The sequence below is a fragment of the Hipposideros armiger genome, unplaced genomic scaffold, assembly GCF_001890085.2.
Source record: "Hipposideros armiger isolate ML-2016 unplaced genomic scaffold, ASM189008v1 scaffold_15, whole genome shotgun sequence".
NCBI classification, from domain to species: Eukaryota; Metazoa; Chordata; class Mammalia; order Chiroptera; family Hipposideridae; genus Hipposideros; species Hipposideros armiger.
Window position 1 is genome coordinate 2,068,564 of NW_017731365.1, and position 23,598 is coordinate 2,092,161.

Here is a 23,598-nt window from a genome sequence, read left to right on the forward strand (position 1 = left end):
GTTCCCCTTCCCCCAATTCCCCAGCGCTGTTCCCATCCCCCAATTCCCCAATAAAAATAAAAAATAAAAAAAAAAGAAAAGAAAAGAAAAATCCCATATGCTGAGGTTGCTAAGATCTATAGTAAGAATGAAATCTTTTACCCGTGAATTTGTGAAGAAGGAAAAGAATTTGTGCTAGTTTGCTGAAAGAGTAAGACCACATTCATATAACTTTTATTATAGTATATTGTTATAATTGTTCTATTCCTAGTTATTGTTGTTAATCTCTTGCTGTCCCTAATTTACATGTTAAACATTATAGGAATGTATGTATAGGAAAAAACAGAATATATAGGGTTCAGTATTGTCTGTAGTTTCAGGCATCCACTGGGGGTTTTGGAACATATCCCCTAAGGATAAGGGGGGACTACTATATTTTACTACAATTAGTCTAAAACTACTCAGCCTCTCTGAAGTATTGACCTTGCTTAGGTTAAACATTTAGAGATAATTATCCTTCATTAGGAAATGTACCATTTGAAATCAGCTTATTTTTGATGCTAATGATTTTAACCTCTTGCTTGAGAGGTCTTATATGGATGTATTCCTGTCTCCTAGTATGCTGTAGTATGTAATATGCCTGATGTTGTCTGGAGGGCAGCATGGTTCCCAGAGCACATTCTCCAGCGGTGCGTTGCAGCTCAGGAAGGTGGGGTGGTGGTCTCCCGGCACTGATGAAGACCTGAAGCACACAGTGGTGACTTAGCCAGAACCACCCAGCAAGGAAAGAGGCAGAGTCTTTTTACTGGTTTGATTAACTCATGACCAGCCTTGCACCAAAGCTACCTCAAGAGTTTCATTATAATAAAGGAGAACATTAACAAGATAGAGAAAACGAAGCTCATATCAGAGATTATAGATTATAGGACCATTACTAAGAAATGAGAGTCTTAGGTACTTTCTGCCCTGAACTTAGGACATTAAATCATAAACATTAACAGACTTTAGGCCCTGGACAGTTAGTTCTTATACAACTTCTGATGTACTTATTATTGCCCTGGTTTTGTAAAGAGAAGGAAATTATCCCCCCACCTTTTTTAAAACGTACCTTTATAAAATATTAAATGTTCTTAAAAATAATAGAAAAAAACAACAACTAAGAATTTCTTTAAAACAAAAATAATAGAAAAGTATAAAGAAGGAAAGAAACCTTCCTGCTTATTGAAACACAACCACGGTTAACATTTTGTTCTTTCTTTTTGTTTTCTAATCACAGACTTCAGTGAATTCTGATTCTCATACCAAACTCTTTCTGGTGTTTCTCTCAGTTTGCTCGGCAGTATAGCAGGAATGAGCCCCTGACCTTTGCGTGGCTACGCCGATATACGAAATGGCCATTACTTCCACCTAAGAATATTAAAGACCTCATGGATCTCGAAGCTGTCCATGATGTCTTGGATCTTTACCTGTGGCTAAGGTATCAAATTTTTCCTTTTTGTGTGCTGTCATTTTTATAAGTAATAGGGCAAATTAAAGGTTTTATGAATGGTCTTTTGCACTTTCAAATTAGGCATCTATTTTCAGGGTGCTCTATATTATGTTTATTGTCAGTAAAGCAGTTGATCCTGGTTTATCCCTTTTCCAAAAGTGACTTAAGGAGTTCCTCTTATGATTCTAGTTAAGATAGGTAGGTGAGAAGTTCCACTAGATTCTTGCTACTGAAAGGGCAGTTCGTGAACCAAAAGCATTGGTGTCACCTGGGAGCTTGTAAGAAATAGAAAATATTAGGCCCAACCAGTCTTAGTCAAATTCTGTATTTTAACAGGACCCCCAGGTGATTGATTTGCAGATTAACATTTGAGAGGTACAGTAAGTCCTCAATTAACCTTGTTGTAGATTCTGAGACTTTAAGTTAAAGGGTATATGACGAAACCAATTTTACCACGGGCTAATTGGTACAAACAAGAGTTAAGTTCCTCTAGTATCTCATCAATGTTATAATGAAATGATGTTGAACAAAATGATGTTATTCGAGGACCTGCTGTATTGCTCTAGATCAGGGGTCAGCAAACTGCGGCTCGCGAGCCACATGCGGCTCTTTGCGTACGTTCCGTCTCAAAAGTTTGCTGACCCCTGGAAGAGCCAATCCTGTCCCTCACAACAATTTAAAAATTATTTGAGAGCCGTAAATATATTTTTACATAATCACCATTATGTGAATAATATCGTATAAAAAAATTTTTTATTTTAGCTGAGCCATCCTGCTACCTGTTGGCAGCTCAGTGGCAGCTCAACTCGGGCTGTGAATTGAACCGGTGACCCTGTTGCTCAGAGCTCGTACTCTTGAGCGAGCTCTTAACCAACTGAGCCACTTGGCTGGCTAAAAATTTTATAAATGAAACTATGATAGTTTTATTTTCATTTTCAGTTTTACTTCAGAGCCATAGTTCGTGAGCCACAGTTTGCTGACCCCTGGTGGCTTTTCCCTCTCAAAAGTTTGCCGACCCCTGCTTTAGATTAGTGATTCTCAAAGGAGGGGCATGTCACATTAGGGGAGCATATTGGAACCACTTAAGATAGGAGTGATGACCTATCTTCATAATGACATATTCCTCAGGTGTATTGGGGCAGAAATACAGGTTGAGCAAAGGCACTGGACAGATTTTGCAAAGACTGAACATTTGGAATTAGTGTTATGATATGTTACTATCATTGAGATTAGTTCAGCAACTATAGACAGAGCTGTTGCTATAACGCAGTATGTCTTTTTCCCAGCTATCGGTTTATAGATATGTTTCCAGATGCCAGCCTTGTTCGAGACCTCCAGAAAGAACTAGACGGCATTATCCAGGATGGTGTACACAACATCACCAAACTGATTAAAATTTCAGAGTCACATAAGCTGTTGAATTTGGAGAACTTGTCAGCAGAGAGCCAGTCTCGTTTGTCGGGAACCTTACGAAGCCAAGCTAGAAGGACGCGTCTTACCAAAACTTTAGAGAGTGAAGCTGCCGAGCCACCCAGCCCCGATGCAGCAGAGAAATCCCTTGCTTCCAGATTGCTGCGGCAAGGACTTCTCACTGCAGACATGCTAAAGCAGCTAGAAAAGGAGTGGCTGACACGGCGAACTGAGCGTGGCAGGGAAAAGACAGAACCTGGGACTTACTCAAAAGGGACAAGAAGAAAGAAGCAGGAAAATGATTCGAATTAGTTTTATTTTTATTTTTGCAAATAAAATCTGTTTTAAAATCCTTTTTTTTTCTCATCTGCATTTACTGCCTACTATAGTATTGTGCCTATCTTTTACTGTTTGTTTTTTGTTTGGCCCAGAAAAATGAACTTTTAAAGATGAGTAATCTGTTTGTTTCTATATTTTAAATATACAGAATGTCTTAGAGATTTTATTTAAAGCTTTATTAATGACCATTTGTAGTATAGCACTAAGACAATGCACTATAAGGAACTCTGCATGGGAATAAAATCAGTTTGGTGAATTGTGTGACCAGTTTCCGACACCGCTGCTGAGGGTGTCATGGATGGAATTCTTTGACAAATATTGCATGTTCCAGAAGCTGTTCTAAGTGCCGGAAAATATGCAGTAAGGAAGACATATATGGAGATTTTGATGTGGGAGACAGTAGGAATAAGTTAAATATTGTCAGCTCTGTGAGGGCAGAGATTGTCTGGTTCACTGCAGTCTCTTCAGTGCCTAGACTGTAGTAGAAGCACAGTCAGCCTTTGATAAATGAATGTAGGTAATTTCAGAGATAACTGCTGGATAAACTATTGGGTTGTCAGAAAAGTCATGACGCATTTTTACAACGAAAAAAAAAATTATGACTTTTCTGACAACCCAATAGAATAAGGGAAGAGAGTGACGAGTGGTTGCGGTGGGCTGTGTTAGATAGAGTGAGAGGTCTTCCCATGTCCAAGAGGTCTTCCTATGCCAGTCTGATGCACAGTGGCCTCTACTTGTCCAGCAGTTTTCAGCACTGGTCAGAGACAGCTAAAAGGAGCTTAAGGATGTAGACTGGCTGGACAGACCTGGGTTCAGCTGCTCATCACTGCCAGCTCAGTGAACTTGCCCTCTCTGGGGCTTGGTCTCTTCATCTGAAGACGATGGACAGTAATGCCCACAGTTATTCGGGAGGTAAAATGTGATGAGGTGGCATTTAGCACATTACCTGGTATATAAGGAAGTGTTTTTTATCAGTGAACCTCAAAGTTTGAGTTTGTTCTGGGCTGTGAATTGGGCTCTTAGGTGATTTCAAGAACTGAACTAAATTCTTGAGCAACTGCTAACCAGTCTGATTTCAGACTAGGGATTAAACTGATTTGAATAATTGGGTCAAAGAACAGCCAAGTTTGCCAAGCTAGTCATCTCTGCATTTTTCTTTGGTAGTTCTGAGTTCAGATGACTTGTCATTTAATTGAGATGCCAAGCTTTATTCTTCTAACCTTTGCCTTTGTGGAAATAAAGGCTGAACAGGTGACACTGATGATATTTCTCCCTTGCTTGTGGGTAAACAGTAGTGAAATGCCTGGAAGGGCATATTTCTTTAGATGTTCTGCGTTGGACAACAGCTTGTAGAGTTTGCCTTCCCCTGTGACTTACGCCATAGCAGACATAGTCCATTCTTGCCCAGATGGTCTCAAGAAATACCCATGAACTGAACTGAGTAATGGATTTGGTCTCATTGTATTTAAGTGATGAGGTACATCACGTAAAGGGCTAATTCTCCCACTTTCTCCATTTCGGGGGCCAGAGTTGGTAATTCAGAGCAGGAAGACAAGACAATTGCAAACCGGCAAGTTAAATGTTAGTGAAGCCTTGGATAAGAGTGGGGGTGGGGGATGATGTAAGGAAAGGGCTGCTTGAACACTGAGCTGGAGTGTTTATAAATAGTGATAAATAGTTTACCTTCACCTTTGTGGGGGACAGAGTCTGTGGTTAGGCGCAAGAAGAGACTAAAGAAAGATGAAATCCAATGAAACAAAAAGGAAAACATAATTGGAGTGGCCCTGAATAATTCTGCAAAGTGCTTAAAACTATGAAAACAACCTGATTTTCCTTCTCTGCAACAAGGTTGACATGTCCTTTATCTTTCTTTGTGGGCTTCTGGGCTAAGTCCCAGGCATATATTTCACCAAAGTCATGATTTCAACCCTTCCGAAATACAACCTTTTTTCTTTTTCTTACAGTTTTCTAACAGGTTTTGAAGTACTTTCCTGAAAGCCCTCTTTCAATGATTGTGGATTCAGCTGAACATCAACTTGGAGCGTCAACTGAGAGTTAGATGTTGACCTCAGTTCCCATCTATACAGAGCTGGGTAATTAATAAAATGTGGTTAGTACAATAACTGGTTAGGAATAATAACCAATGACTTGTAATGCTTTGTACATTACATTTGTGGACAAGAGTAAATCTACAAAATGAAATTGGGTCTTTTGAAAAATGACTTGCTGTGAGTCACAAGCATACAAAACTATCACAAATCACTAAAGTCTCTTACAGCTCAGAACTGGGAGTCTGCAATTATGATGCAGCCATTCTAGGTGTGTCCAACTCAAAGCAAACCTATTAGGATATAATAAAAAGTTGTGGTTTGCTAAAAAGACAAGCAAATGGATAAATGAATCTAGTTATTTCCCTTCTCTGTTTTACAGCTACAAAATACATAAATGTGAACAGAGATAGCAGTGTTCATAAGCATGCTTCTGAGTTGTTATCCAAAAATCTGTCACTGAACATAGATATTTCCACACAGAAGTGATAAGCAATAGTTGTCTTTATGGGAAAAAAGATGCTAGAGAAGAAAAAGTTCTTGAAGTAAGATCGGCCTTTGAAGACTGAATTTAAGAAGTTATTTTGGGCACATTTTGGTAGAGGAGGGAATTTTGAACTTGATCCTTGAAGGCTACACTCTTAGAATCTACAGAAAGAGTCTGTCACGTGCTCCCTGTCCCCTCCATGCCCTTGAAAAGCTCCTGATGCTCATAGAGCCTTGGCAAAGTCCTGTAACTCAGTGACTACTTTGAACTGCCATTTGATACACCAGTAAATTGCAGTGAAATTGTTAATCCCCTGCTGGAAAATGTTTTTTCTCAAGTGCTTGTAATCAGGTCAAGATCATTTAAAAAAAAATTCCTTCAGTAATTTGTAATGTTCAAAAATTGCCTTATTCTTTCAACAGCTACGTTTTCATTTTCTTAATGTTTATCACTCATTGTGATCCTTTTAAAATTGGTAAATGAATGAATGTTGATCACAGTCTAAAGTTCCGTGTGTATAAGTTTTTAAAGTAACGCATATTATAAATTCAAAACAAAACTCACTTGGAAGTAAGGCCTCTCCCCTAACCCACACTTATGCACATTAATTTCTCTTTATATACGTAAGCCAAATAAGCTTAAGCCATTTAAAAAATTTTTTTTTCTGTAATAGGAATGTATGTACCTCTTTAAAAACCAGAGACAAACACTTTCAACTGTTTTTCTAGTATGTACCTTACTGACTACATAATATGTATCCTACTATCTCCTGAGTCATTATTTTAAGACATTAGCTATTGAGTTCCTGTTATACCAGGTGAGGATTTAGCTTTCTTAAATCATTCCTTTTCCCCACTTAACCTTTTCATATAACTATTCCTCCTTTTTGTTAAATTGGTATTTAGAAATTATACTCATGACTTTTGTACTACTTTCTAGGCAATTTCTCTAAGTTTGTCTTCCAATCTATTGAAATTTTTGTTTTCTCTACCACAGTTTGTTTCTTAGACCTCTTTATTATTATTTGATAGTTCCTTTTTTTCATTTTGAAAATAAGAGGAATAGCAATAAACACTGTAATGTCTACATCTGAGAAGAGATTCAGAAACACATTTGTAAAGAAAGGGAGTCACAGAAGTCAGAAGAATAAAGGAGTATGGCATTGAGGGAGAAAGAAGGTAAGGATTTTGTTGCTTCTTGGGAGAATGTTGGCATTCTAACAGCTGGCAGTGCTGAGTTCTTGGAAGAGTAGATGCTTTCAGCACTGGGCTTTTCTTAGAGGTGTTCAGCCATTACAAGAGAAGAGTCTCTACCTTGAGATGATGGAAAAAAAACTTCCTATGACTTAGTCTCTGAAATTCTGCACAGTAATTTAATCTCAATTTCATTACCACCTGGTTCATATACCATGACTTTTTACTTACAGTACAAATTCATATAAATGATTTGCAGCTGAATTCCCAATTCTGCCTCCTGTTACTTAATTTTTAGTAATATTAGAACTCATGCATTTTCACATATTCTTTTAACTCTAAATCTTGCCTTGATCTTAAAACTTTTGAGTTTATCTTCCGTGTTGCCCTAAGGCTAATACTCTTTTTCCCTTACCAACATAATATATCATATCTTGTATTGTTATGTCAAAATTTATAATGTATTTGTGTGTGTATTATCCTTATTTCAATTAGACAACCCTAGTATAGCATTTCTTAGAGGCTGTTACCTTATTAGTTGAATTAAAATGCTCAAAACTAAGAACTCTCAGGCCGGCCAAGTGGCGCGATGGTTAAGAACTGGCTTGGGATGCCAGAGGGCCCCCGTTCGGATCCCACATATGAGGGCCAGTGACACTCCACAGCTAAGATGCTGAACAACCTGGAGCTGGACTGCCCTGAGTCGCCGGCTATGGCGTAGGCTGCAGCCCCTGTGGCAGTGGGTTGCCATGGGCTACCATATGTAGCCAGCAGCCAGCGTGAGCGGCCAGCAGCCAGTGTGAGTGGCCAGCAGCTGCAGTGAGCGGCTGTCCAGAAGCCGGCGACTGATCTGCCTCGCTCGGGAAGAGCGCAATGATGGTGCCAACTTGGGCCNGGAAGAGCGCAATGATGGTGCCAACTTGGGCCGGTGAAGCAACGTCCTCCACAACTAGACTGAAGAACAAAATGACAGCAACTTGTCTGTTTCCCGTCCCCCAGTTCCCCAGCACTGTTCCCATCCCCCAATTCCCCAAATTAAAAAAAAAAAAAGAAAACAAAAAAAACAAACTAAGAACTCTATAAAATGGGTTTGTTTGGGGTTGTTTGTTTGTTTTAGCATTTCCTTTCTGGTACTACAAGATTCTTCAAGTCCATCTTGTATATATATCCTGCCCTAGTCTAGAATCTGCCATTTCTCCAAGGATCCCTGGTTTTTTTCTTTCTTTATTTTTTTTAGAGTGATATTAGAAACAAAAATCAGAGCACTATGTATGCTTATTGCTAATGGGTGTCATTTCCTCTAGGGTTTCTCAGCTGCCACAGCAAGGAAATACATGTGAGTGTATTAACCTATGTATATACACATATCTACAAATATTGATGTATAATATTTGTATATCATATATACATCTCTGTGTTGAGTTAACTTGAGTTTATACTGATGTTCTCAACTCTAATCCAGTAACACAAATTATCCTAGCCTCTTCTATCTTGTGTATAACCCTTCACTCCCAACAGCGAAAAACCTACCTCCCACCACCCACCCTCCACTTACTTAATTGTTCAGTTCCAGTGTACATGTATAGTGGTTGCAGATTTGTTCAGCCCTGCTCCTGGGTCTGAACAGCTTTATTAACCAGGCCACAGTGCTATGTACAGTTCCTTTTGTCTTTTGTCTTGCTGACCCCTCTCATTACCAAGATTATTAAGTCAGCATCTTCCCATCCTCTTCAGTGAGGTGATTTCATACATTTATAATACAGTTAGGTTCTTTTGTCAGCCTGTATTACATCCCTAGTCTCCTAAATATTTGTTTTAAATTCACATACACTAAAGTTCATTCTTTGTGCTGTAAAGTTCTGTGGGTTTTGACAAGTGTATTGTTTCATGTATTCACTGATACAGCATCGTACAGAATAGCTTCACTGCCCTAAAAACCGCTGTGCTTTGCTTATTCAACCCTCCTCCACTCCAAACACCTGGCAACCACCAATCTGCTTACTGTCTCTGTCATTTTGCCTTTTCCATATCCATGGCTTTTACAATTTTTCTCTGAGGCCATTTAGTTTTACCAGAGGAAAAATGGACACCCCCAGCTCCTCCCAGTGAGGGAGGGAAGGGATGTTTACAGATAGATGTCTGCTGGTGGAAACCAACAGAAAAAAATGGTTTGGGGGCCCATTGTTCAGCTTGAAGGTTTCACCTTGTGGCCCTGTTTTCAGTCTTGTGCCTCTCTCTCTCACTTTACATGGTGCCTGGTGGTCCCAAGTTCAGAGGCTTTTGGGCTCAATCTCTCCAGAGATAAATGCCCAGTGTCCTGTAGGGGCAGGGGTTGGTCATCACTCTAGGTGGAGGGGCACCCCTGGGGCCTAACTGCCTTTTTATATAGACTTTTAGCCAATCTCCTGGTTTTTTTGTTTTTGTTTTTGTTTTTTTAAAGATTTTATTGGGGAATTGGGGGAAGGAAACAGCGTTGGGGAATCGGGGAGGTGGAACAGAAGTTGCTGTCCTTTTGTTCTTCAGTCTAGTTGTGGAGGATGTCACTTCACTGGCCCATGTTGGTATTATCATTGCGCTCTTCCTGGGTGAGGCAGTCGCTCGCTGCCATTGGATAGCCGCTCATGGTGGCTCACAGCAGCTAATGGCAGCTGCCGGCTGCTCACGCTGGCTGCCCGCCACTCATGGTAGCTCATGGCAGCCCACTGCAGTAGGGGCTGCAGACTATGCCGTTGCCAGCCACTCATGGCAGCCCAGTTCCAGGTCGAGCTGTTGTTCACCATCCTAGCTGTAGAGGGCACAGTGTCACTGGCCCTAATGTGGGATCTGAACCGGTGCCCTGCTGCTCAGAGCTGGCGTCCCAAGCCGACTCCTAACCAACATGCCATTCGGCGGGCTGCCAATCGCCTGTTTTTAGCTCTGTGTTTCCTCCAATTCCTGAACATTTCTAGAGTTACAAATATCACTCATTTCTCAATAGAATCACTGCAGGCACTTAGGTTTCAGTGTTTCCGTTGCTAAGCCATTACTTTTCTGTTAGCTTTCTGTCTTCCAAAATTATGTTAAACATTCCTTATCAATCACTATTTCATTTCTCGTTGTCCTGGTGTGTTTATGCTGCAGTTAACCAGAAGTCTCATTTGCTTTTAGAAGTTTGCTATTTCGTGCAATTGTGATTGTAATTACTCTGAAAAATGTTAAAAGCCACATTTCCTTGTATGACTTGTATTTCCTTGATGTGTATTTTGCAAACCCAGCTCTTAATGTACAGTTGGGATAAAAAATAATTGTGTACAATTGATTTCCTCATGAGCATTCCCTGTCTTCTCTTGGGTCAGGACTAAACCTATAGAAGAGGACCAGTAGCATTCTTTTGAAACTTGCTGAGGTTAACATTTCTGCTTCATTTGTGGTTGCTCCCATGGAGACACCATAGGAACTGTAACTACTGGCAGTATTTGGAAGTTTCTACGTTGACTCTTTTATGGAAGTTTGCTCTCTAACACTGTCTTATTCTTTTGCAGCAAGTGGAATACCAGCAGGTCGGACTGATTTATATTATGGACAACATAACTTTGGACTCATCATTAAAAAGAATATGGGACAGAATTCAGCTCTATTTTCTTAACAGGAATAGACTATAAAATTCCTAACTCTTCCTATAATTCCAGTAAATAGAACTGGTATCTTCTAATGGTTTATGGTTACGTTTTGTCGAATATACTGAAAGAAAGGGTTGCATGTGTTTTCTTACCCTAAAGGACCAAATGGCATGAGATGAAATAGCAATTTTAAGAAGGGCTCCCTAGCCAGGTGAAGACTTAGAGTAAAGGGATGCTTTGAGCGTGCCCACTGTGGGCCATATGCCTTCCCTTATGTGATGGCATTTACTTTCATTCTCATAATGATTACTGAGATAGCTACGAACCCTTTACAGATAGGAACTTGGAGCCTTCTTCACCGAGGGCAGAGGGGAACCCAGGGCCTGTGCACTTGCCACTGTGCTACCAGCTTTGGGCGAGCTGTCCCAGCTTAGGTCCCATGTTTTCCCTTCGTGGGGAAACATGTTCCCAGGTTCATGAGAGCCATTGTCGCACAGTGATTAAGCAAGGACTCTGCAGCTACATTACCCACTTAAATATCTATTCCACATGTACCCATTTGGCACTGTGCCTTAGTTTCTCCATTTGTAAAATGGAGAGAATGATAGTTGCTGTGGGAATTCATATTGTAAACCATCTAGTAAACACTATTCAAGTGTTTACTGAATAAATAGGTAAATTCTATTGGACTTCTAGTCCTATTACCATGCTCAATACTTAAAGGAAAGCAGATACTTTCTTTAAAGGGAGCGCTCTATGGAAACGTGGATAGAGGTGAGAGCATTTCCCTTCTTACATGGAAGATTTGGGCCAGATGGGTAACACACTTTAACTAAAATGTCACTTGGCAGTGCCAACCCTCAAATGGATATTCTTTTTTTTTTTTAAGATTTTATTGGGGAATTGGGGGTATGGGAACAGCGCTGGGGAATTGGGTGAGGGGAACAGACAAGTTGCTGTCCTTTTGCTCTTCAGTCTAGTTGTGGAGGATGTTGCTTTACTGGCCCAAGTTGGCACCATCATTGCGCTCTTCCCAGGTGAGGCAGATCAGTCGCCGGCTTCTAAACGACTGCTCACTGCGGCTGCTGGCCGCTCATGCTGGTTGCTGGCTACACACGGTAGCCCATGGCAACCCACTGCCACAGGGGCTGCAGCCTAAGCCGTCCCTGGGGACTCATGGCAGCCCAGTTCCAGGTCGAGCTGTTGTTCACCATCTTATCTGTAGAGGGCAGCGTCACTGGCCCTCATATGTGAGATCCGAACTGGGGTCCTCTGGCGTCTCAAGCCAGTTCTTAACCATCGCGTCACTCGGCTGGCCCTCAAATGGATATTCTTAAGGAAAATCCAAGTGCTTATAAGACTTACACTAAGATATCCTTGAATAGTTACATAGAGCTTTGATAAGGGTGAAAATTCCAAGGGTTAGACCGGAATAGTCAGACAAGGAATGATAAAAATAATTGAGTTATTTTTGTCTTTGTTCAATAAAGTGAGGGGGCTGAGCTAGGTGACTCCAAATGCATGTGATCTTCATAATCATTAAGCTTCCTGGGTTAGTAGGCTAACTCACACCTGTAATGTAAGTGCTAATCTGTTTAGAAAAAAATGGAATGATGTAACTGATGGAAATTGTCTAGTGTCACTTGCCTGATTAAAATTCCAAAGGCTGCCTATCTGGCACATACAAGCAACCAGGAGATTGCAGAGACCTTTGGTTATGGCTTTGTGTCCTTTTGTCCACTGGCCATTGTCACCTCTTATCCCTATGTTGAATAAATCAAGGACAGTTGGAGCCAAACTGCACCACAGAGGTTATTTTTTATAAGGAGGAAGTAAGACAAGTACCATTATCGCTTGTGGGCAGTTTTCCTCAGCCTGTGCAGACTCAAGCCTAGCATGCCTGTTTCAGAAAACCACCAGTTCCACATGCTTTGGGGAACGGAATAGTTTCAACAACTGAAGGTTAACCTTTGTTTGCTTGTCTAATAGACAAAGTAAAGGAGCTAAAAGAGAGTTCATAGTCTGAGGGGTAAACAGGCTGGAAAGGATTGGGTTTCTCAATCTGGGAGACAGTATCTGATACTTATTTCTCAGATATCAATCTAGAAAAGTACCTGGAGTAATTTTGATCAAGCACCATGGGCTTAAGCTAGACTTCTGATGACTGAGCCACATGATGTATATGGCTAAAAAGAGCACTGATTGGAGAATCAGTCTTTTGGAGAGACCGCTGTTGAAAGTTCTCTCACCAGGCAGTTTTTTGTAATTGTTTTGATTAATGAGATCATGCAGTAGAAAAGTAAACAAAGCTGAGGCTGCTCAGCTGGCAGGAAAACATGTTTTTACCCTTCTATTGAAGAGGAGGTATGGTATAGGAGCGAGAAATATTGGGGTGCCTGACTGATCTTCATTAACGTCTTATTTTAGGAAGCATTTCGTTAGTATTTGGGAAGTTATGGCCAAGAATTCCTTAATCTGTATATAGTTTTCCAAGTAGTTGGAATTCTTGATAAGAGCTCAACCGAATGCTGCTGCTACTAATAGTTATCAATTGAGCATTTATTGCGAGGAGAAAGAAGAGAGGCAATATTATGTATTTGGTAAGAGCTGGACCCTGGAATTGAACTCCTGGGTTTGAGTCCTCACTGTACCATTTACAAGCTTTGTGATTTTGAATAAGTCACTTAACTTTTCTGGGCCTCAGTTTTCTCATCTAACAAATGGAACTAGTAAGTGCTCCATCCGTGTTAGCTGCTGTTGTTAACACCATTGTTATTGCCTTTGTTAGCTGACCAGTGACTGGGGAGAGAATGCAAGGTCTATTGTACTCACACACATTGGCCCATTTCTGGGTCCTTCTCACATCAAGTATGGTGAGCGAGATAATCAAGTGAGTAAACCAAATTCCTTCGTGGCATGAGGCATTTCCTACCTGTAACTTGAGTTTTTCCTTCCAGCAGCAAGCTTCCCTGAGTCCTGCTAATTTCAGTTCATTCTTTCCCTTGCATATATTTTCCTGGATCACTACCTGTGAAATCAAGGTTTTCTGGTTTAACATTGTGAATAGATAAACCTTCATTGATTATTTTTCATTACCTTGGACTATTAGCTAAGAGATCTAATCTGTCATAAATGGAGGAATTTGTCCCAACATTCTTGAAACCTCCCTGACCAGGGCAATGTTTAGTCTTCATTAAGACAGTGCTACAGAGGAGCAGGGAGTCATGGAGTTATACTGCCGGGTCAAGGAGAAAAGGGCTAAAGAGAAAAGCCGGGACATTTGCAGAGCAGCTCAGCCAGCTGAAAGTTGGTATTGTTTAACACCCAACTTCTCAGATTTTCCTCGGCTGAGTGGGCTTGGTGGAGCGCTGGCTTGAGAGTGTTGCTTAGCAACAAGATTTTCTATCATTGGAGTCTGACTTTTGTATCACTGCCTCCCCTCCACCAACCCTCAGCCACCATCCTGAGCCTCCTATTAGACAATCAAGTGTGCTGGAGGGAGGGACCAGAGAGAGGGGGCGAAGTTTAATCATTGCACTAAGCAGCCTGGAAGTATTTCATCTGTAGCACCTAGTTACCCACGGGACTCCAGCCTGAATTGGAAGTGGGCAGTTCCCCGGAGACTGCCCAGAAATCTCTGCCATCTCAGGAGCAACCAAACTTGGGGAAAATGTTTGCGGTACACTTGATGGCATTTTACTTCACCAAGCTGAAGGAGGATCAGATCAAGACGGTAAGGACTCCCAAAGCTGAGAGATGCCTGCTTTGCTTTTCACTGGCAGACCTGATACCTTGAGTTCATCCTCAGGGATTTAAGAGAGCTCATTTAAAAACAGAGGGCGCACAGGACCGGTTAAACAAAACTCCCAGAAGGGGAAGAGGAAGTAAGCCTCCCACAGGGGGGACATTGCATATTGTCCTGAGCCTTGAATTTCACTTGGAACTTCCTGGCAGATGCCGGATGGCAAGGGGATGAGAAGAAAGTCTTTAGAAACCTTTTGTATTATTTGATGTAAGGAATGTTAGGGGGGAAGGCTACAGAGGAGAGGGGAGTCATTTTAAAAGAAATTTTGAAATCTTTTAAAGTAATGCATGTGATTTTTCTTGTGCTTGAAAGTGTATACATAAGGCACCAAGAGGGAGGTGAGTTTTTATGTACAGTAATTGAAATACTTGTTATTGGCTTGTGCTGTTTGCCAGGGGTGTGCTAGTAATGGTGTGCACTATTTTGCCACTTTGCCCAAGAAACTCACCAACAAAATTCATTTCAAGGTGAACTGGTTAAAATTGGCTGAGGCTCAACTAGGGGCTATCAGCATTTCCTCCTGGCAGCTTGGAAGAAATCCAGCCTGCAACTCCAGGCACACCAATCTCTCAATTTACAGTTCCTGGAAGTCCTCCTCCCAGCAAGTGGACTTAGCCAAGGTAACCCAGGCATTTAAAGTGGTGCTGGGGAGATTAAACCAAAGCCACTGACTCCTCCTCTTGCGTTCTTTCCATTATGCCCTGATGCTTCCTGTGTTTAAACCGAGAAAAAGGGAGATGGCCCCTTATAGCCCTCATGTCTGTTCATCTGAGAGTAGGGTTAGAGGTGATAGCAAATCTTAAAATATCATAAATGAATCAGATTTAGCCTGCATTTATGTTTTTGGATTAGATCCACAGAGCCCTTTACTGGCTTCTTAAGGAGGTGGAAACATGCTATACAGCCCTGCTTAAGAATTCACTTTCTGTTATTCCTAGCTGAGTAAAGATGTAGCCTGCATGGTATCTCTCCAACCCCCAACGGGGAGTCTTTGGAACCTTGACACCTGAGGGTCTGCAAATTCGTTTCCTTTCCTTGGGCCTCTTTGTGGTGGTTAATTTTTTGTTACACCCTAGAGTCAGGCAGACAGTGTTTGTCCACCAGCCCAGGTGCAGACTCAAGAGGCCCCTTTGGCTGGAAACGCAGCCTCCACTGATCTGTTCCAGGTTCTTCTGGTTGGATGGGCAGCCTTTGTCAAGGCCCAGAGTTGAGCCTCTCCTCTCCCTCTGAGGGGCAGGAAAGCCTGTGAGAGTGAGCTGAGACGGGATAATCAGGAACGCTTTGTAGCCACCTTAAGCAAGTATGGGAGGCTGGTTTATGGGTTGCTGGGGTGAGTCACAGGTTCAGAGAACACTGGCTCCTTCACTTCCCCAATTGGTGAAAACACACCTGGTCAAAGGCACAGGCTTTCTGTCTCTGGGGTCAGGTAGCCAGTGCCCTCCTTGGTTCCTGTGCTTCCTGCCTCTAGACTTATCAAGATCCTGGGCTCACTTGCTTGCTAGAGTTGCTGTCAGACCCTGGAACAATTTTTTTAAATCTCCCTATGCCGACATTAAAACAAAAACAATATAAAATAAAGCAGAAAGGAATGGAAGAAAGAAAGGGAAGGAAAACTCTGACAGCTTCTCTTCCAATTCAATATATTGACATTATTTGACCTATTGATAACATTGGGCTGGGCCTGGTCACTGACCTGTAGATTGTTCACTCATAAGAGTGGTTAGGTTTTCAAAGTGTCCTTTTTACAGTCTAGTAAGTCAACATTACGAAAAGTGGAAATGTTGCCTTTAATCCCACACCCTCACAAACACTGTCATATTTGCTGTTGGAAGCTCTTGTAGTCTTTTCTCAGAATGTATGTTTTCACATTTATATTTATATTGCACATACAATTCTGAACGTGCGTCCTTCACTTATCGTTATATTGTAACCACTTATGTACATTTCTCCATTTATTTATAATTATGTTAATATCTTCCTAATAATCAATTTGGATATGCCATAATTTAACTTTTCCCTCTTGTTGGATATTCGGCTACTTTCAAAAACGCTTTTCTTTTTTTTAGCAGCTAAAATTTGCTGTGATAAACATTGGTATGTATTTAATGGTCTCCACCTCTGGGATTCTTCCCTAAAAATGGATTCCCAGAAGTGAAATCACTGGGTCCAAAAGTCAAACCTTTTTATGACTCTTGATTCATAAAACGGGACCTTTGGACTAAATGATCTTCCCTTGCAGCTCCTGCATCCCATAATTCTATAACCTCTGAGCTAACATTTTAGAACTTGCCCTTCCTGTGTTAAACATGCTGCCTGCTGGCTCTTTTGTTCAGAAGCTCTCCCATGCGTGCTTTGGGAGTCCCTCAAGAAGTGGGCTGGGTTGGCTTTGCAGCTCACGCACCCTCCCGGGCCTGCAACGTGTGTGCCTGGTTACACAGCCCCAAATCACCTATGTGAATTGAAAGTAGAGAGGTTTTTTTCCTTTTTCTCCCACATATGTTTCATTCTTCCCTTCTAGCTACTGTACCAGGAACTGCAAAATACACAGAATAAACAAGAAACTGCTGCTAAATTGACATTCTTTCAGTTCTAACTTTAACTTACTGAAGCAGTGGGAGCAGTAACCCAAAGTCCTGGATGACTGTGTTAAACTGCAGCTCACAAATGACCCAAACAGCCTCAAAGCCATTACTCACACTACGGGGATGCTCAGAGAAGCTCTTCATACTCTGGGGCTGCGTGAAAATGAGCGATAGGTTCAGGGGCAGTGTCTGAGGGGCCCTGGGGGAATAAAGGAGGAAGTTTCGTTCCCGTGTAGTACATCTCACCTTTCCCAAGCCCCAATTACTTGGGTCAGATCCCTGTCACCGGCTTTCTCCGTGTGCATGGCAGTGCCAACCAATTAGTCATAAACAAACGCAGGGTTAACAGGAAACCCCTAATGAAGCCTGACCTGGTTCCGTACTGTCTTCTCAAATATGCTGAAAGCCCAATTGTCGTGTTTCATTAATGGCTCTCTGATGGTTTCCTGGCCTCCCTCTGGCCCCCAAGTCCCTGGAGCCATGGCCATTTCACTGGATTGGGTCTCCGTATTGGCCGCGACTGCACTGGGATGCCTGTCCTCTAGGCCTAGCTGATGGCTGGGCATCTGTCCTTTGATAAAGGTCATGTGGCCCCTGCACTTTGGTGTAGTTTGTCTGTTGGGCTTGTGGGTCCCGCATGAAACTGTGAGGCAAAATGAGAGTGTGGGGCGAGGACTATGGAGACTATCGCAGTTCCAGGGGCTGCCAGTGCCCTACAGCTCTCCTAATGCTGCTCTGAGCCTTGGAGTCCTCATCTGTTAATCAGGGACAGGAATTTTGGCCTTACCTGGCTGCCTCAAGGGGATGTCATGGAGATTAAATGAGGTGACAGACATGAAAGCACTTTATAGTCTGTAATGTATGTTCTTAGCCTTAGAGAAAAATATGGGAGAGCAGTTCCTCGAAGGACATGCTAGGATCGAGCCTTCTTATGACCTGGGTGGGTAGAAAGGCTCTCAGTATACAAAGCACGGGTGGCAAATACAAGGCACTTATGCCGTTGTCCATCCTCCTCCCCTTGTCGGTAATCCACCCCAGTAAGCCCCACCAAATGATTAGCATGGGGGAGGAAGCTGTTCTTGTATTCCTGATGTGATGTATCACCTTCAAGTGGACTGATCACAGCCATAGTGATTTTTATAACTTACCTCCCTTGGGGGTCCTGTACCCCAATTTACTGGTTACTTGAGTGATATTCACTGATTTCCAATAGCAATTTGAGCTGGCTTTAAAATTTAAACTTCATCTTAATTAGAACAGCCTCAGATAAAAACAAAATGGAAATTTAAAGCACTAGATTTTAGAGATTGCAGCTGGAAAATGAATTTAGCGCTGAGCTTCCTAGCAGCCCATAAACAAAGGGAAACATGTTTAGATCTATACTGTCATCAGTAGACAAAAGAGCTTCCATGTTTAGGAATTCAAGGTTCAAGCTATAGCTGGTCTTTTTCCAGTAGAGAAGCCGTGGGTCAAAGGTGAAGGCTCTGAATTGGGAATTAGAAAACCTGAATCTGTCTTAGTTTTTGCCCCTCCACTGACCCATCATAAAAATGAGAAAATCTTTTCTTCCTCAGACCTTATCCTTTGGAAGAATAAATTCTCACCTTCTCCAGCCTTCCATTCTGTTCTTCCAACTCCCCACCTTGTCCCCAGCTTGATAAGGGGTCAGGCAAGGAACCTTTGGGAATCCACATCATGAAGGTGTCCCCATGCAGTGGGAATTTACAGCCTCGACTGGAGCGCAAGGGCCCTGGCAGCTAACCCTGGTCACCCTGGTGTCTGTTCCAGGTGGACAGGTTCCTGTATCACATGCGACTCTCCAATGAGACCCTTTTGGACATCATGGCTCGCTTCCAGGCTGAAATGCAGAAGGGCCTGGGGAAGGACACCAACCCCACAGCCTCAGTGAAGATGCTGCCGACTTTTGTCAGGGCCATTCCAGATGGCTCAGGTGAGCAGGGCTGGGGGCGGCCAGGGACCGATTCCCCCGGTGGTTCCTTCTTAGCTGACGGGTACCTGAAGTTTGCCCCTCTACCCTGGCTTATCACTCCAGCCCTTTCTCCACTCCCTCCCCCCGCCTCCAGCTCTCTATACTTCAGTCGTACTTCTCCAGCTTCGGTCATACTCAATACCAAAAGTTTTGAACCAAAGCTCAAATGTACCTTGCTTTTTCTCTGCCTGCCTTGGCCCCACACATCCTGTTCCTTCTTCTGCCGGAACATCCCAACATTCTTCCCCTAGTGGATGCCAATTTAGCTTTTTGATCTCAGTGTAGAGACCACTGCCCCCATCTGAGAAGCATTCCCACACTGGGGTAGGTGCTTGTCAGTGCCCCTGTCACCCTGCTGTGTTTGACAGTGTCCCCACTAGGCCAGTACTCCACGAGGGTGGGGTCTGTAGCTTCTTCACCATGGTGTTCTGAGCCCCTGGCATAGTGCCTGATGCATGCTAGGCCCTGAGATATTTGTTAACTGGATAATAAATGGAGTTGCCCTTACACATGCCTTGGGCGTATATTACCTGGTACGGGCAGCCACTTTTTGTATAGATAAGTCTATACAAATGCTTGTTGGTTCAAGGGTTTGCCCACCTGAGCTCCCATCCCATATCTGTGACTGACGATGAGGACACTGGCAGGGGGCCTGGGCAGGAATTCTGTCTGGATCCTGAGTTGAAGTCTTCAGGGTGGGCTGCCTTGCCGTAACATGTGTATCATTTCCACCTTTTTATTAACAGCATCTGTCTTGTGCTGGGCTGGGTCGTGTTACATTTTCTCATTTGGGTGTGACTCTGGCCCCAAATATTGAGCATCCTCCCACCTCTCCGCTCTGCCCTGTGCTTGGAGTACCAGCTCTCTCTTCCCGGTTGTAGCATGCTAGGATAGGCTCCCCACTCAATGCACATCTCTAATACTACCTGCCTTGAATTTACATTTGCCTTCTCTAAAAGAACACATTTACTCCCTACAGCATAGCTCGGTGGGCAGGGCTCAGGCTGCAGGGTCAGAGACTTGGGTCACACCGCAGCTCTGCCCCTTACTGGGAGGGCTCAGGGCAGTGGCTGCGCTTCTGGAGTCTCAACTAGTGCGCATAATGATATCTAGACTTTTTCCTTACATATTTTTTAAAATTTATTTTTCAATTGTAGTTGACATACAATATTACCGTATTTGCCGGCGTATAAGACGACTGGGCGTATAAGACGACCCCCTAACATTTCCACTCAAAATACAGAGTTTGTTATATACTTGCCGTATAAGACTACCCCCTCTTCCGCACACCTTCCACACACCAAATAAAAGGTAAAACAATATCAGATTTAATTTCAACATTTATATTTATATTCAAATGCTTATGACATGCAGGAAAACTGTCACAAGGCTGTATGTAATCAAACATACATAAATCGCGATTCGCGATTTTTCGCTATCATACTGGGTGTATGGTCGGCTGTGTGCGATTTTGCGAGTGTGGTAAAATCGCATAACAGCAAAATCGCATAACAGCCGAGCATACACCCAGCAGTGCTGCTGATGCCTGAACGGTATGTGGAATGAAGTGGGCGGGCATCGGGAGGCCACTATGGCACGGGGCAAGCACTATGGGCAGTCTATCTGAAGTGTACCTGGCGTATAAGACGACCCCCCACTTGGAGGCATATTTTTCAGGGCCAAAAAATCGTCTTATACGCCGGCAAATACGGTATGTTAGTTTCAGGTATACAACATAGTGATGAGACACATACCTCATGAAGTGATCACCACGATAAGTCTAGTACCCACCTGTCACCGTCCATAGCTCTTACGATATTATGGACTATATTCCCTATGCTGTACTATCCATCTCCATGACTTATTTTATAACTGGAAATTTATATTTACTCCCCTTTGCCTTTTTCACCCATCCCCTCAACCCCTTCCCATCTGACAACCATCAGTTTGTTCTCCGTATCAATGAGTTTGTTCTTTTAGTTTCAGGTGTACACAACAACGTAATGATTAGACATTTACACCCCTCATGAAGAGACAGTAATACTAGCTTTTGAGATGGTTGTGAGACTTAATGACATTTCTTACATATCCCACTTCTAATGCTGAGCTTGATGTATGGCATACCCTCAGTAAATAATACCTTTTTTTGGTTGCTTTTTAATAGAAAATGGGGAGTTTCTCTCCCTGGATCTAGGAGGATCCAAGTTTCGAGTCTTGAAGGTGCAGGTCTCTGAAGAGGGGAAACAAAACGTCCAGATGGAGAGTCAGTACTATCCGACACCCAATGAAATTATCCGAGGGCCCGGCTCCGAGGTACTAGGGCAGGGGCTCTACAAAGCAGGGCTGGGGTGTCGGAAGGCCTGGGCACGTAGCTTACGAGCGGCTGTGCCTTAGCCCAGTGTCCTGTGCTTTCCCTCCTCTGCAGCTGTTTGAATACGTAGCTGACTGCCTGGCAGATTTCATGAAGAGCAAAGGGTTGATGCACAAGAAACTGCCCCTTGGCCTAACTTTTTCTTTTCCCTGCACACAGACTAAATTAGAAGAGGTAAGGCCGGTGGTGGGGAAGGAAAAAGCTGCAAGACTGGGAGCAGGGTTGATCAGCAGCGGTTTTCTTGCTTGTTTTCTCTTTTTCTTTTTTTAACCAGTGAAGTGGGAATGTGAGGCATAGAACTCGTGATCGCAGTGGCCTTGATTTTACACTTCACATGGGCACAGCACAAGGGAACAGCGAGGTTCTCATTGCCCCATAGTTCAGTGGTTCTCAGACCTTAGTTGCATTGGACTCCGCCCCCCCCCCTGGAGATAAGATTCACCAAATAGTTAAACACCTCTTACTGGATGGAGCTCAGGAACAGAGACCCCAGGAAGAAGGAAAAACATTCTCAAACTCTGTGGGAGTTCATATGACTTTGAGAATCAAACTTGCATATTTTTTTGATAACCTAGGGGGTGAGTGTATGGTTTGTCCATCCAGGATTTTGGCATTTACCTAAGTCAAGTATCACCAGCATTTTTCAATAATAATAATAGTAATAATAATAATAATAAATGTACTTCAGATTTTGACACTGTATCTTGCAATATGCTGAGCTCTTTATGTGTATTATCTCATTAAAATCCCCAAACAATCATAGGAGGTAGATAAGATTATTTCTATTTTATATTTGAGAAAAACTGCAGCTCAGAGGAGCAAAGAGCCTTGTCCAGTGCCACGTGGCCAAGAGTGGCTCAGCCCACGCTCACCAACTCCCAGACCGGATTGCCTTTTCGGAAAGATACAGCTCTAGAATGTTTTGAAAAATGCCAGCAGGTGCCTGAAAGCATTTTGACCCATTTTTTATCATATTCCAATAAGGATTTTCTGGTAACATTTAGACTACGGAAGGGTGTTTGATTACATCAGGGAAGGGAGAAATGCTTTTTCTCATCCAAGTCTAGTTGAATTACTTGTATTTTATAAAATATCCCCCAAAACCAGCTTTCAGTGAAGACTAAAGTTTAGTAGAATAGCCTCAGCTACAAGGAAATGCCTTAATAATAACTGAGTGTTGGCATAGCTATGTAACCATGGTTCTGGGGCCGGCATAGATTTTGTGACACAAAATAAGGGCTCTTGGAGAAGATGGTGATCAGCCATATGCGTGCAGAAAGAGGTGGAGCAGGGAGCCTTATGAGGTCTGGCTAAGGGGGTGTCTTTGTGGAACTAAAAAAATGATTAAAGATAAGGGCATGGGAGTTAAAAGAAGAGGTCACTTTGTTGCTGTTGTTCTTTTAATGAGGGAACAGAAAAGTCTTAGCTGAAGAGAAATTTGTGCGTGTGTGTGTTCCTGATAACATGGTAATGCTTCTTCAAGGTAGGAAAAAAAGAGAGAGAGAGGTAGAGAAAAGAGGGTAGAAACTGAAAAGTTTAAAGAGGAAAATAGAAATCACCTCTAACCCCAATCTTCAGAGATACCCACTACTAGAATTGCTGGGTTTTCCTTTCAGTCATATCTGTATAAAATACTGATGTTATGCTGTACATACAGTTTAAAAATATATAGTTGCATGCACTGCTTTTTTTTCACTTAGCAGTACATAACAAGCATTTATTCCCCACCCTCCCATACACCCTCCCCCCACATTGTCCTTAGCACTTTTTTGGGGGAATGCCACCCCACAATCTCTCAGGAAAAGAAGGAATGTTACCATGGCCTATGAAAGCAGCAGATGTTAGGGAGAGCTACCACTAGGTGGTGCTGTGGCACAGGGGGAAAGCCTGCTCTTCAGTTGAGCGGGGAGAGCCCTAACCCTAACCCTAACCCTAACCCTAAAGAGACCTGTGTTCCAGGTTGGTTTTGTCCTTCACTCCTTCTGAGACCTAGAGCAATTTCCTTCCTCTCTACCTCTCAGCTTCTTTATTCATAAGCTGAGGGGATTGGGGAAGTGTGGTAGAGGTGTTCGTGAGTTTGGGCTCAGCCACTCTTAACTGTGTGGCCTTGGTAGAGTCTGAACTCCAGGTTCTCGTCCAGTCTGAAAAATTCTATGATTATTTGCTATTTTAGACACGAAACTCTTGGGAAACACCGATTTTAAGCAACTAACTGATGATGCAAGTTGAGAACCATTTTTCTAAGTTGAAATTAAGTTCCTGAGGGAGTTCCACACGGTAATACCATGCTAGCTTTGTTTTGTGGA

General features: G+C 42.6%; 2 protein-coding genes across 6 annotated transcripts in view; both read left to right on the forward strand.

Moving 5' to 3' along the window:
• SUPV3L1 (Suv3 like RNA helicase) overlaps nt 1-3,233 on the forward strand; it is a 32,066-nt gene extending 28,833 nt beyond the window's left edge. For 2 of the 3 annotated variants that reach the window (XM_019626437.1, XM_019626430.1), the window contains 2 exons: nt 1,308-1,456; nt 2,755-3,230. In XM_019626437.1, the coding sequence (XP_019481982.1) occupies nt 1,308-1,456; nt 2,755-3,190 (585 nt within the window). In that variant the 3' untranslated portion in view covers nt 3,191-3,230. Of the gene's footprint in view, nt 1-1,307; nt 1,457-2,754 lie in introns of all 3 variants that reach the window. The other variant, XM_019626423.1, reaches the window with a different exon arrangement.
• Nucleotides 3,234-13,451: 10,218 nt separating this feature from the next.
• The window catches only part of HKDC1 (hexokinase domain containing 1), a 56,786-nt gene continuing 46,639 nt past the window's right edge, over nt 13,452-23,598 (forward strand). Inside the window, exons 1-4 of one of the 3 annotated variants that reach the window (XM_019625102.1) lie at nt 13,452-14,277; nt 18,720-18,882; nt 21,086-21,234; nt 21,347-21,466. In XM_019625102.1, coding sequence (XP_019480647.1) covers nt 14,215-14,277; nt 18,720-18,882; nt 21,086-21,234; nt 21,347-21,466 — 495 coding nt within the window. In that variant the 5' untranslated portion in view covers nt 13,452-14,214. The remainder of the gene's footprint in view (nt 14,278-18,719; nt 18,883-21,085; nt 21,235-21,346; nt 21,467-23,598) is intronic. The other 2 variants (XM_019625089.1, XR_002122001.1) reach the window with 2 other exon arrangements.